General features: G+C 38.2%; 1 protein-coding gene across 1 annotated transcript; it reads right to left on the minus strand.

Moving 5' to 3' along the window:
- Positions 1–888: 888 nt before the first annotated feature.
- LOC119792285 (transcription elongation factor A N-terminal and central domain-containing protein) lies at positions 889–4075 on the minus strand. Its single transcript, XM_038298864.1, has 2 exons — positions 3979–4075; positions 889–2418 (listed from the first exon to the last, which is right to left on the minus strand). The coding sequence occupies exon 2, from the start codon at positions 2411–2413 to the stop codon at positions 1439–1441; it is 975 nt and encodes a 324-aa protein (XP_038154792.1). The 5' UTR covers positions 2414–2418; positions 3979–4075; the 3' UTR covers positions 889–1438.
- Between the last annotated feature and the right edge of the window lie 9350 nt (positions 4076–13425).

Genomic DNA, 13425 nt, shown 5'->3' on the forward strand with positions numbered 1-13425 from the left:
GTACAACTCTTTACCCTCATTCTGGCACACACAATTCACCTTTGGTTGTATCATAATGTGGCATAATGGGCCTGTAAGAGTTGATAGAGAGAAAACCTTTAAGAGGCTGGAGAAACCCGGCAACTTGAAGATAATGGAACAACCCAAAAACTATAAATGCAGATTTAAGCATACTAATGTGGGCCAGAAAAAATACTCCAGACAGACAGCTGGATTTATGATAAAAAGGAGACTTTATGTTTAAACAAAGGCTTCGTTTAATTGTATTTGTGATAAGTAATTAAAAAATCTTTTCATGCAAAAGAAAAAAAAAAGATTTGGAAAAGCTTTTTATGTGAATGTATCAATTTTCTGCATCCTTTATTCATCCAACCAGATGGTACTATCAGTTTTCCCTGCCTTCTTATCAAATATTTTAATATCGAATATATTTATTTCGTCTTTTTGATTTTTTAAAACAATACAATGCATGCATATGTCTCTATATACACTGTGTATCTCCATATATAACTAATCATGTTGGTCCACCACAGCACAAGTACAGTTTAAATACTGCAGAACACCAGAGGAAGCTACTAACACTGAAGATGGTAGCTAAACTGAAGTTCATTATTATTCATAATTATACTGTTAAGATTTTCTTCTGAACTATTCGGTATCAAACACTTATTCATTTAAATTTTGGCCAAAATATAAACAACCATTATTCCTTTTTAATGCCTTAGGACTCTTAAGAAGAAAGGCATTAGGATCACCTTAGATTGAGAAAAGAATATAGAGGAATAATGTATATACTTATCGTACACTGATTATTGACATCTTAAAAACAGGGCTAAGTTGTGAAACATCTATTAGAGAATGGTTAACTTTAGTTTTTGTAAAAGGAAATCAACATTTTGGCAGTTTTTATTGGTTTTTGCATAACATGATTTATCTGTGGCAGTTTTGTGTTTGTTTAGTTTAGGGCAACAGTGGAAGAGGTTTGACGAGGGGGGCAATCGTAGAAGACACATTGTAATGGGACAAAAGCGGTTTTAGAGATGTGAACACTTTAAGGCATTTTAGACCTCTACATCACAAACATTATCAGGAAGTTGTTAGTAATAGCAACCACTCTGAGTCTATAAACCTCTTAGATATTAGACCTGAAGAAGGCAGGAAATGAATCATAGGGAACATGATGACTGGCTGATTTTAGAAGCTGTGGTTTCGGGCAGCAGCTTCATAATTTAGTGACTTTACTTTAGTAAAGATGAAGCAGCACTGTTTGGACTTTTATTCAAGCAGCCAAACTTATTCTCAGTTTCAGATTAAGAAGAAAATGCAAACAAAGTTTACATAGAATCAATTATCTGTAACCATCTGATGTTTTTATTAAAATCCCCCCTTTAGATAATCACTAAGCAATCACTGCTGTTAAATAACCTGTTGTTTTGATTCAGAGGCACACCCAGCTGCTGTGGTACCACTGCTGGCCACACCGGCTACAAGTCACAAAGGTCATTGCGTCCTCATCAGGGCCACCACGCCTCACCCACGCAGGCAAAAACAGGGCTCCTCTAGACACCTGTGTCACCCTGCAGTCTGATCCTCCACATTTTTTGCAGTGGATCTTCTTCGTCGGCGTACCCTCCAACCCTTGGGGGAGCTGCCTCTCGCTCACTCCTTGGGACGAGTATTCCTCCCGTAGTTGACGCAGTTCAGCACTGGCCATCTCCTCTACAGACATTCGGGCGAAAGCCTCAGGAGCCAGAGAGCCACAAAGGAGTCCTGCCCTTAGGTGGCCATTTTTGGGATTCCTTAGATTGGCCAGCTTGCACCTTATGCTGGCTTTGTATTTGAGATGGCTGGCTCCGTGGAGGTTGTGGAGGTGCTGCTCGATGCTTTTAGCGAGCTCTGGTGCTTTGTCTTGATCAGGAGGCTCAGGGTGGAGGGCGGCAAGCAGGAGATTAACACATTTGGTTCTCACAGAGTCACAGGAACTGGGGGTCTTTACTCCAGTGGAATTGTGACATCCCCGTTCTGATGCACTTCCCTTACTAGCTCCAGAAATCTGTTTAAAATCTGGAAGAGAATCCCTGGAAACACTACTATCCCCTATCGGTTCTAAAGAAACTCCACAGGAATTTCCAGAACCTGTGTTTTTACCCAAACATTTGTCTTCCTGCCTCTCTCTACTGTACTGCCTCTTCCACCTTGACAACAAACTCCTTGCTTTTTTCTTCACACTACTCCCCGAACAAGTTTTTAGGAGTTTATAAAGGACTTTGACGATATCCGTTGTTTCCAGCTGCTCCGGAGTTATATTCGCCTTATCAAGATCATCAAGCAGGGTCATGATGCTCCTGAAGCTTTGCTCTGCAGCTAACTTCTGTAGCTGAAGAGCAAGGTTGATCACTTCCTTTGTTTCCATTGTGTCTATAGAGAGAGGAAGCTGAAAGTTACAACATCATACGATGACAACAGCCTAAACAAACTAAACTTGACAGCTCAGGACAACTCTCATTTAAAAGCACTAAAATCAGATATAAAAACACAAAAAAGCTCACAAAAATCCAATGTAGGATTTCTCAAGGCTTCATGTTGGGCCACTTTAATCAAGATCCATATGCTCCCTTGGTAAGATTAAAGAGTATGGCCTTTTACAACATATTTTTGCATATCTGTCTGGTATATTTATATGTATGTGAAAGATTGTGATCTCTTTCACTCGAAATTGGAAGGTAACTTATGGCTGTACCACTGTTATCTAAGGTTCTTTGAGACAGCAGATGAGGTACAATAGGTACCACTTTTTACCAACTAATTTAGGTTCTGCTTCATAGGTGGTTTGAGGAGTGATGGAGTGATCCTGAAAAAGTGTCACTACAGGTTATCTCTATTTAGAAATCTCCTGTTTAAGCAACATTTTATTGTAATTCGGTCGTTTGTTCAATGAAAGTCTCTTAGTTTAGTATATATGCTGCTTGTACTGTACAACCCATTACCTTTCAAGAACAGGAACAGCCTTTCCAGTATGGTGATGCAAATGCCCTTATAACCTTCATATATTTTGGATTTGATAACTGAGAGCTTTATTCTGTTTTTTTTTTTTAAGTGTACACACCCATGTTAAAAATATCAGGGTTTTCTCATAAGCAAATATAAGCAACATGTCTCTTTTTTCTTATCATTCTTAATACAGTCTAAAAATACTGCTTTAATTTATGGCTTCTTGTCAAAAATAGAAGAATACGCTATTTTTTTGCAGATTAGATGATTGTAAAAGTGTCTTGATGAATGAGGATGGCCCCAAAATATATATTCTGCTATATTTTTAGGATATAAGAAAAATGCAGAGGTAAAATAAATTATTATTGTGTCCTCACTTGGTTTTCAGCAGTAAATGACAAATCAACTCACCCCGTGAAATTACAAGAAATGCAGGGAGGCAATATGAATTGTCTTTCAGTGGGCCCCAAATTCGTTGAGGGGCCCCTGCTTTATATTCAAATGCTACTGCCAGAATGCCAATAAGATAGCAGGGAGATAAACCGTTTTATAATGGTCCTTGGGTCATGCTACTGCCTCCCGGTTTGTAAAAGCCTGCAGAGGTTTTAAATTCTGGAAAGCGCAAAAGTCTTGGACTGAGTCAGAGTTCCTGGATAGATGTAAAGCATCAAAGAAATACTAATCATTACAGTCTGACAACTCATCTGTTTTCTTTCTTTTTAATTTGCATTTCCTCCTGTTTTTTTTTTTAAAGAAATGTTTCAGTTAGTATAATTTAATACGATCCTCTGAAGTTCTCCCCTTTTGTTCAGCTGTGAAATGTATTAATTCAACTCGGTAAACTGGTAAACAAACAACACAATGGTAAGTTTCAATATGGGAGAATGTTTTGGCATAATTCCGTGAATGCAGAGCAAAGAGCGCTCTTCCAAAAGTGCGCGTCTTTTTTACTGATGCAGATTTAAATATATCTATGGTAAAAATTACCGGGTTTTCCTCATGGTTTGCAGCTTCTTCCTGCATAGAAATCCGCAAAACAGGGAGCAGCCATGTTGTGAATGAAAAAAAACAACAACATAAAAACACCTAACGGTTTTTACCACTAGATGGTGCTATTGGTTCATATTGACTTTCATACTTAAGTCTAACAAAGATTGTGCGCAGAATGACTCAAATCTATTTTAATGAGGATATTATCCTTGATGAAGCCAGTTTGAGTATAATGAGCCAATCTGGATTAAGTTCTCAGTCATAACAGACTTTTTAAATATATGATTTGCAAATGTATTACATAAGATCCTTGATTCTTTGTTTTTCACTCTGTTATTCATCAAAATATGAACTGCAAGATTATAGTTTTTCATAAAGGATTTTTGCTGTGTGTATTCAGTATTTCAGGTTCTTCCCACATGAAGCACAAAGGTTTCTGTTTATTTTATGTGTCACTGTAAACAAAGATGGATTACTCAGTCTGTGTAGACGTCAACCCTTTAAAGCTGTCAATGAAAAGAGATAATGAGACATAATCTCTAAATATATGAATGTAACCTAATTTATTCTGGATAAGTATGACTACGTCGGAGCCTCTACGTGAACCATGGACCAAATGTTTGGATACAGCAAGCAGAAACTTGTAGCTGCAATGCAAAAGCAGAAAACAGGCCCCAAGACAGGAATTCGAGAAGGTATCTCATAGCAAGACGAGACAAGTCTTTTTTGCTGTGGTGCAATAATATGTTATGAAAGAGAAAGATGATTGAATGTTTAGAATCATCTCTGGCTGTCAGGACTGATTTTCTTCTGTACGTCAAAGCATTGCAGTGAACACCTTGCAGGTGGTTGTTATAAGGCTGTTAGAGTCAGCAAACCAGTTTCATGTAATTATAGATCTGTGATTTATGACAGGAATACACAACAGAGGAGACAGATAGACAAAGATAGGTATTATCTGATCTGAAGGGGAATGTGACTTGGTATCTCACTTATAAGATAAAACAATGTTCTTCTGCCTCTACATAAAAACACTGAAGGACATAGTACAGCCATTAGAAATAGAACTTTATTGATCTCACAATGGAGATATTAACTCTGCTTCTAACCCATCCCCTTGGGGAGTAGTGGGCTGCCGTTGTGTGGCGCCCGGGGAGCAGTGTGGGGTTAAGGGTCTTGCTCAGAGACCTAGAGTGCCGGCTGTAGGGATCGAAACGGTGACTTGCAACCTTTTCAGAGCACAAGCACACAGCTCTAACCACTGGGCAAACACTGCCCAGGTTACCTTTTGACTTTTTTTAGCCGAGAAAGTTCTTCTGGATTTGAGCTTTTGTAGGTTTCCGTGTTTGTGTTTCCCCTCAAACCCCAACTTGATAATCAGATGGCCACTAAAACACTGAGTCTGGTTCTAAGAGCGGTTTCCTTCTGTTAAAGGGGAGTTTTTCTTTCCCCTTTCAGAACATGAATGAGTGCTACAAGGTCAACAACACAATGCAAGCAACTGTCCACTGTGGCTACATGCTCATCCAGGAGGAGGGACTTCTGCATATCAAGACTTGATGCAATCTATTTATTTTTTTGTTTTGTTTTTTTTTCCTTTTAGTAATTATAATAGAAAACAGAACTTAAATGCATTGTTCGATAATTTACTTTTTTTCCAAAGTGGTTTGGGGTAGTAGGCTATGTGTTGTAACTCTAAATTAATAAACCGCATAAAATGAAATTATGTAAGAGAATTCTGTACTTCTATGTTGAACTCCTTGCTGACAGTTGTTTAGCTATAGTTGGGATGTTCAGCAGACCGACTCCTCTTATTTCTTCATTAATTTCTAAGCACAGATCCCCCATGCCATACTAAATGGCAGAAATTTGCTCTTGTAGCTATTAAATTGACAGCTTCCCAGATTTTTCTATGACTGTTTTTTGCATTTCAGACTCTCATGCTGATGTAGAGTCATCTTTATGTGAAAATAACAATATTGACATTTAAAGCAGTTTAATGCTAATGTCAGTCCTTTAAAAAAAAAAAAAATCTGATATCTTACAGATTCTCTTGGCAAATACATACTCTGCCACTATTTTCAGAGTTTCAATATAAAATTTTAATTTATATTAGTCAGAATGTTACAATAGGTTAGTCAACTTTAAGAATTACAGACAGGGCTTCTGTGCAATCTTTAAAAGTCCTTGGAATCAGTTTTGATAATTTTCCCAATTTTGATCAAATTTCTGCGTTTTTAAGAGAGTATTCCTTATTATTTTAATAAAATCGAAATATATTATAAAACTAAAATGTATCTTCATATTGATTTATATTCACCTTAATTTTTTATTAACCTCATCAGAGGTTTTATCCAATTGATTGTTCATGAACAGAAAATACACTATGCTATTAATTCAATTCAGTTTGTTTATGTACAACATTTGTCATCTCAAGACACTTTACAGATCTTATTAACACATCAAATAAGGCTAATTTACTGCTTTTTGCTTTTTTAAATGTATCATGAAAAATCTTAAAGAAGTAGAATCTGAAATTTTGAAATGTACAATGAGTACCTGAATCACAGTTTACAATTTAACAGATGCAACCAGTTTGTCAACTCGGTGGCACCAGCCATCTTCTAAGGAGCAATTTGCTGGATCATCATCAGGATCATCATAGCTGAGAGGAGGAAGGGAGATAATCTAATAAGGAAAGTCCCCTCTGTCCTCCAAATCCACTTCAAGTTGTGGGAGACAGAAGGACTCTGGTAAAAAAAAAATAACATCTCTGACACCATGCATAAAGCTGTGTCAAAGCTGGAGAGCTTGTTCCATGATACACTCCTGCACCCTAGGTGCACAAAAAAGCGTTTTCAAAGATAGTTCCTTCAAGCTGCTGTTAAACTCTACGCAAAAGCCTTGATAAGATTTTACATCCCTGTTTTTTTCTGCATAGTATCCAATTATTGTAACTAGTCTGTTTTTGCTTTTATGCACAAATGTACATGCAAGATTTGAACATTCATTATCAATGAATGTTCGAATCTTTTCTCTCCATTCATTGCAGAAAGACTGTATTTATCCTGCACATACCTCTCACTGTTTTTTAACAGGAAAGTGTCTGTCAGCTCGAGGCATTTCTTCTTATGTGAATGAATCATCATCTTTCTCTGGGTTGTATTCCTCCCCGATCTTCTTCTCCTCCTCCTTCTCTGAATCAGAGTAGCCCTGCCAGGAATGGAGAAAAAAATATTGTCTAAAACATGTTTAGTTTTGAAATGCATGCTCACTGCTTCAGCAGAAAGGAGTCAGGGTACTGTCATCTGCAGCACCTTTGTAGGCTCTGAGCAGCCTAAAAGTCTCGAAATTATTATAATTGCGTAGGATGCAGAAGTTTGTCTTGGTCCGTCCATCTCTACAGTTGTGTCCTGCCTGTGTACAGAAGCCTCGCTTCTGGCAGTGTGCCCCAGGGCAGCTGTGGCTCGCATGTAGCTTCCCGCCATCAGTGTGTGAATGGGTGAATGAATGAAGCACTTTAGTGTCTCTGAAATAAAAAAAAATGCTATATATACCAATTACCGCCTACTTTACCTGTACTTTTGGCCATTATAGGATGGGAAATTGATGGCAATGTTGTGACATCATGACTTTATGTATGTTTCTGCATTTCTAGACACCCTCATCCTTAGAGCCACACCCTTGGCTGCCAAAATCCAGGCAGTGGATTCTGCTGGAGAAGACGACATCTCTCATGTTTTTATTTGTCTTCTACTGATAAATCTTTTAAAAAATTAAAGCATTTTCACATCTTTGTCAGGTGATTTCAATGTAAAATGACTGTCAGTTTAAAATGAACAAAAGGTGATATTTGTTACATGGAACGAAAAAGTAACATTAAAATAGTTTTGATCCTCGGGTTTATTCCGGAAAACTCATCAAATTTCAATTTAAATAAATATCATAAAAGATTTCTTTTTCGACTTTTAAAGTCGATTTTGCATCATTATGACCTAAAGGCATCGTTCAGATGCACATTTCTTTCATCAAAGAATGAATTTTTTTGCCATTTTACCAAATTTCTATTACATTTAAAATCTATTCTTACTGTTCAGTCTCCTACTCTTTTAGTTTTTTTTTTTTTTTATGTTTTACCCATGCACACCTATGCATGCTCCATTAACTTTTGACTCAGCTGTGGGTACAATGGAACTTCTCCATGTTAGGGATGGAAATCACCCTGGTGAGTCTTAATTGAAAAATTTGCTTTCAAAATTCATGTTTTTTCCCACAGATAGCGATGAAATGCCCTTAGGGAAAACTGCACCAGTGTCTCTATGGATAATACTGTAGCTCCAGGGCTGGTAACTCTTTACTCTGCAGCCTTTAAAGCTCCAAATGGAAGTTAAAGCTTCTAGGAAGCTTTTAGCGGTGTTAATGTTTACATTTCCAGATCAGAGTGCACATTGTGATAGCAGTAAGATATTGCATGGCTAGATTTAAGAGCTTTTAAGTGGATTTGTCAACTTCTAAGGAGCAGGAGGCCTTCAAACCTTAAGTTGGCATGGGTGGGGTCCTTCAGTATTCAATATTTTTTATCTAAAAGAATAACAACCTACAGAATAAACCAACTCAGCTGTTAAACACAACAATACTGCAGAATCTTGTTCTAACCCACACATGACTGGATTTCCCAATAACACTCATGAGGCTCCTTAGATCATATCAAGTATTTTCACTTTGGCCTGTCTGCACTTGTGCTTTCCTCATCGAGGGGAATGGAATTTTACCAGAACGTTGCTGTCGTGGTAACAATACAACAAGAGGTGGCGCTCTCTGCACTGTGCTTGATCCAACGGATGAATGAGGAAGTGCTGCATCACATCCTGCCTTTGTCTCCACCTCTTTGGCAAGACCACGCCACATATGAAGGCATGTAGGCATGAACACACACATAAGCTCTGAGCTTGAGAAATCAAGGGGAGGAGGAAGGTGCTCTTGTTAAAAAGATCAGCTCCTTTATGAGTTGACAATAATGACAACTTGGCAAGTCCCTGCCAGCTCCTCCTACCCACCCACACCAAGAAATGAACTGCACAAAAGAATAGTAGAAAGGCTAACCATGTCCATGTGAAAACCAACAATTTGTTGTTACAATACTTGGTACATTACCACCTTTTGCATTCAAGCTGCATCTTTGTCAGCTGAATACTGAAAAAAAAAAAAAAAAAACCTTAAGTCTTTTAAGCTTGTAGAGCAGGTTTTAACGCTGCTTCTTGTCTCGGGTTGGTTGTTCTGATTAAACTTTCAAAATCTGTTTTGCAGAGCTAACCCACATGATATAAACCCTTTGTTATAATGAGAAAACTGTATTCTGGTTGTTCCAACGAAAGATGTTGATGACTGTCAAATGACTTTGCATTTTGTGACTCAGATAAGTGCATAACAACCCTTTTCCTCTAGAGCAGATTGAAGGATTTAGAGTTTTTTTGCATTGGGGAAACTAAGGGTGCATATGAGGCTTATTGGAACTGTGTCCAGAATTTGTATTATTCATGCAAATTCAGTAAAAATCATGCAGATTGCACTCATTATGTCACACCCTCAAGGTTTTTGCTCAAATGGGCAGGTTTTGCAAGAACAGAAATGGAAAAAGAATGGTGTTTTTAATGCTGCAAATGTAAAATCAACCCCTTGGTTTGTTACTTAAATGTTTTTGACAGGGTGTTTGTGTTCGGAAGTGAACGTGTTGTGTCATGGCGCTGTTTGGTTGGCTCTTGCTCTCCTGTCACACCCACCCACCCCAACCTTTCAAACCTTGACAGTGATCATAGTTGACTGGAGAAGGAAGTTTTGGTGGGGGGTTTTCTGCAGAATTTGCCTGCTTTGTCTGACACCCCGCTTTGTTTTCAGATGCTTCTCGACTTTTTCTATTTTTGGGACATAAAATTGAGACAGTGTCACAAAGGGTTGCACATATTAGCAGCCCTGTTGTGCCTCGGGCAGGAAATAAGACTCCCCAAACATGACAGAAAAGCAGCAGCTGTTATGTCTGCTGTGGTAGATCATAATATTTTCTTTTTTGCTTGCTGATAAACTTAAGTATATGTCAATGACTACATAGAAACTTCTCAGATTCCTTGAACTGTTTACAATGTTATGACCACAATGCTGTCTGCTGGGATTTTATATGATAAGACTAAGTAGCTTAAAATTACGAGGTGAAAAGTTTTGGGAATATTTTACTAATAAAAAAAAAAAGTCTGAATTGAATTGGTTTTTAAGACCTACTAAAAAACAGCAAATACTTTCAAAAGAACCCAGATTAACAAGCGTTCTTCTAGGGTTGTTCTCTTATCTTCATCCATCTTCCAATCAACTCTTACTGCCTTACTGTCTTACTGTCACTGAAGGTACATTCCCACAGCATGATGGTGCCACTACCTTATCATTAAAGCTCCTATTTACCTATGGCTTTTTCCAACTAGATTTTGATGAAATATCACGTCAGAAGAGCTTGACAAAACCACCAAAATTCAAAGCAACTGACTAAGTTTCACATAAAAAAGTGTTTATTGTCAGTCTTTTTCAAAAAAGACAAATGTGCTGATCTAAATCTACCATTCACAGTAGATTAATCCCTATTTCTAACATATTCTCTAAATATGTAGGATTTTCTGGCAAAGTAACATAGCTTTCCATCAGTGTTGATACATCAATAAAACCTTTTGCAATGATAAGCACATGTAAAGGCCAAACATGATGCATGTCTCACTTCTACCAAGACCAGAAAAAAGGAAGAACCTTTTGGGTCAAAACAGAGAGGATACAAAAAAGAAAAAAGTAAACAAAAACTGGAACAAGAAGGTTGCTCTCAAACATGGGTCTGTTGTTTGTGGTCCTTCTAATGTGATTCCATGTCAGTTGTTGATAAGAGAGAACCGTTGAAGGACATTTCCTGTCTGTGTTTACTGCTAGTGTAGTCAGAGGGAAACTCTGCAATGTGGAGCTGCAGGGCAGCTCTCTGTTTGTTGGAAAAGCACTGGTAATACTGTACAATGTGCAGAAAATAGTGATCTGGAGGGTTTTTCACACAGCTGATGTATTAATAACCTGACGAGAATCTTATGTTTCTTTTCTCACATATACAGAGCTGTGAGAAAGAACCTGTGCTGTTTTTGTCACACATAAGACTTGTTCTATAATTAGCAAACTTTAGTATCAAAGCAAATAAAAAAGCTGTTTGCAAACGATTTCCTTCATCGAGAGGAAAGGCTTACCAAACCAGCTGGTGCTATGTGAAAATGTAACTAGTGTAACCGTGGTAAGTAACAATTTCCATTAAAAATTCAGAATACCTGGTTTTACCTCTTTAACATCCTAACTGATTAATTTTCCTTTACCCCTTCCATGCAAAGTAGTATTAATTCAGAAATATTTGACAGTTTTTGAGCATGATTGATGCATTAAAGATTATGCAACAACATCTCAATGAGATTTAGGATCTTATGTTCATAGCTCCTATCTCTTCACCTTTTGCGGTGTCAACAGTTAGAACTTTATCCAGGGTAGTAACGGAGCTATGTACTGCTTTGGTGAATCTAGGGACGCACAGCAGTTTCCAGCCAAAGCGCGAGGGGGAGCCTATTGGAGAACTCGCAAGAACTTCTACGGATGATCACGAGAACTTCGGCGGTGCCAGCGAGAGTGTTTATTTTCCAAAACAACAATGGCGCGTCTGCAAGATATCACAGTCACGAAGATGGAACTAGAGTTGCTAGAAATCGAAGAGGAACAGGTTCTGTTGGTTGAGTTGGCAAATAGAACCGATTAGCCTTTCGTCGTAGTTGTCCATCGTAGTTGTTCCTTGGTTTATAAAAATGGTGCGCCCCGGCACCGAATCCAGAAGGACGACAACACAGTCAACCAGAAAGGCATACCAAGGACCAATCACACCTGCTTTTTGCCTGTGCACTTCCGCTTGAGGACTGCGTGGGTTTGCGACCACCAGACTCGTAGTCAATATTTTTTTTAGCACAGAGACAGATTTGACAGTTGCAGAGGCTATGCGTCAGAAGCATAAATTGGCCTTTAGTCCCAAAGCCTCAGAAATGCCTTTGTGACCCTTTGTAGACACTGAAGATGTCAGTAAGTTTGTTTCTTACTTTTGAGGTCTGTTTTTGTTTTTTGTTGACGATATTGTTTTTTGTTTACAATACGAGCTCCCTTTTTCAAAGGGGGTTCATATTGTAAAGTGATGATTTAGCAAGGAAGGGAGTAATTAGTTACTTGGATTATTATCATAAGATGATCTGAAGAGTGGGATGATAAAGTAGAAGGAGAGAAATTCATGAGAGGAAATTTTTTATAGCACTGAGCTCTGAGTTATAATCCTGATTTTAGTCCTTGAGTTCTTAGATAAGAGTTTAAGATTAGACAGTCTGGAGAAGCAGTGCCAGATTTGTAAATGATCAGTGTGACAGAACGTTTGTTGTCCACTCTGACCCAGTTCTAAGGTAAAGTATGAGGTTGAGACTGTTTTCTAATTTTGGTACCTTATAAAGGTGAAATATGAGATAAAGCTGGATCTCTTTTGCCGTATAAGAAGAAGTTGCATTTTTATGAGTTTTTTTTTTTATTTTCAAAAGAATGAAAGTGAAGGGTACTTTCCTTTTTGCATGTCTCATTTAAAAACCTCAACCTCCCTGATAATTTCCGTTGGCTGATTGAGTCCAAATTCCAGATACCCCACAGTTAACATCCACAGGCCTGCAGTGAGTGCAGACAACACCACTTATAACCCCTGAACTCAACTACCTTTCTATTTACCCTCCTGCACATTTCATCTTTTCTTTGTCCTTCATTTCCTGCTACTCGGCTTCTCCTCATTTCTTTCAGCTCCCCCACATTGCTGCCTCCTCTCACCACCCCCTCTTTGCCAATTTACCAAACACATTCCTCCCCTCCTACATCCTCCATTTCTCCTACTGGCGCCTGTTCAGCTCTTCAGTCATCTAGATGGAAGCTTGGAAATCTCAATAACTGCGTCACTGATGGAGTTTAAGGTACCGAAGGCTGAGAAAAATAAAGAGATACAGAGAATCAATGCACATTTTCGCACAATACTTGTGTTCCTGTGCACACCTCCCACAAATTCCTGATAGTTCATGTGGCAAAAACATCAGCATCAAGTGGGAATGACCACGTGTAAAGGAATGCAACATACTATTTCCTCAAATTTCAAATTTTTTCACCATGAAAGGAGAACAACTGTGACTAGATGTCACAAACATGGCCGTTTGTTAAAAAAGGAGAAATCTCCCCTTTTCGATTTATCCTCTATCCAACACATACGGTTGTGAAAAAGTATTTGCTGCCTAAATATTTATTTTACTTTCCCCCGCTAAAATCATCAAACCAAATTGTAAAAGTGTGGCCTTTTGGGAATGAAGCACGGCCTCA

The sequence above is a fragment of the Cyprinodon tularosa genome, unplaced genomic scaffold, assembly GCF_016077235.1.
Source record: "Cyprinodon tularosa strain WSP-4 unplaced genomic scaffold, ASM1607723v1 ctg417, whole genome shotgun sequence".
Classification (NCBI taxonomy): domain Eukaryota; kingdom Metazoa; phylum Chordata; class Actinopteri; order Cyprinodontiformes; family Cyprinodontidae; genus Cyprinodon; species Cyprinodon tularosa.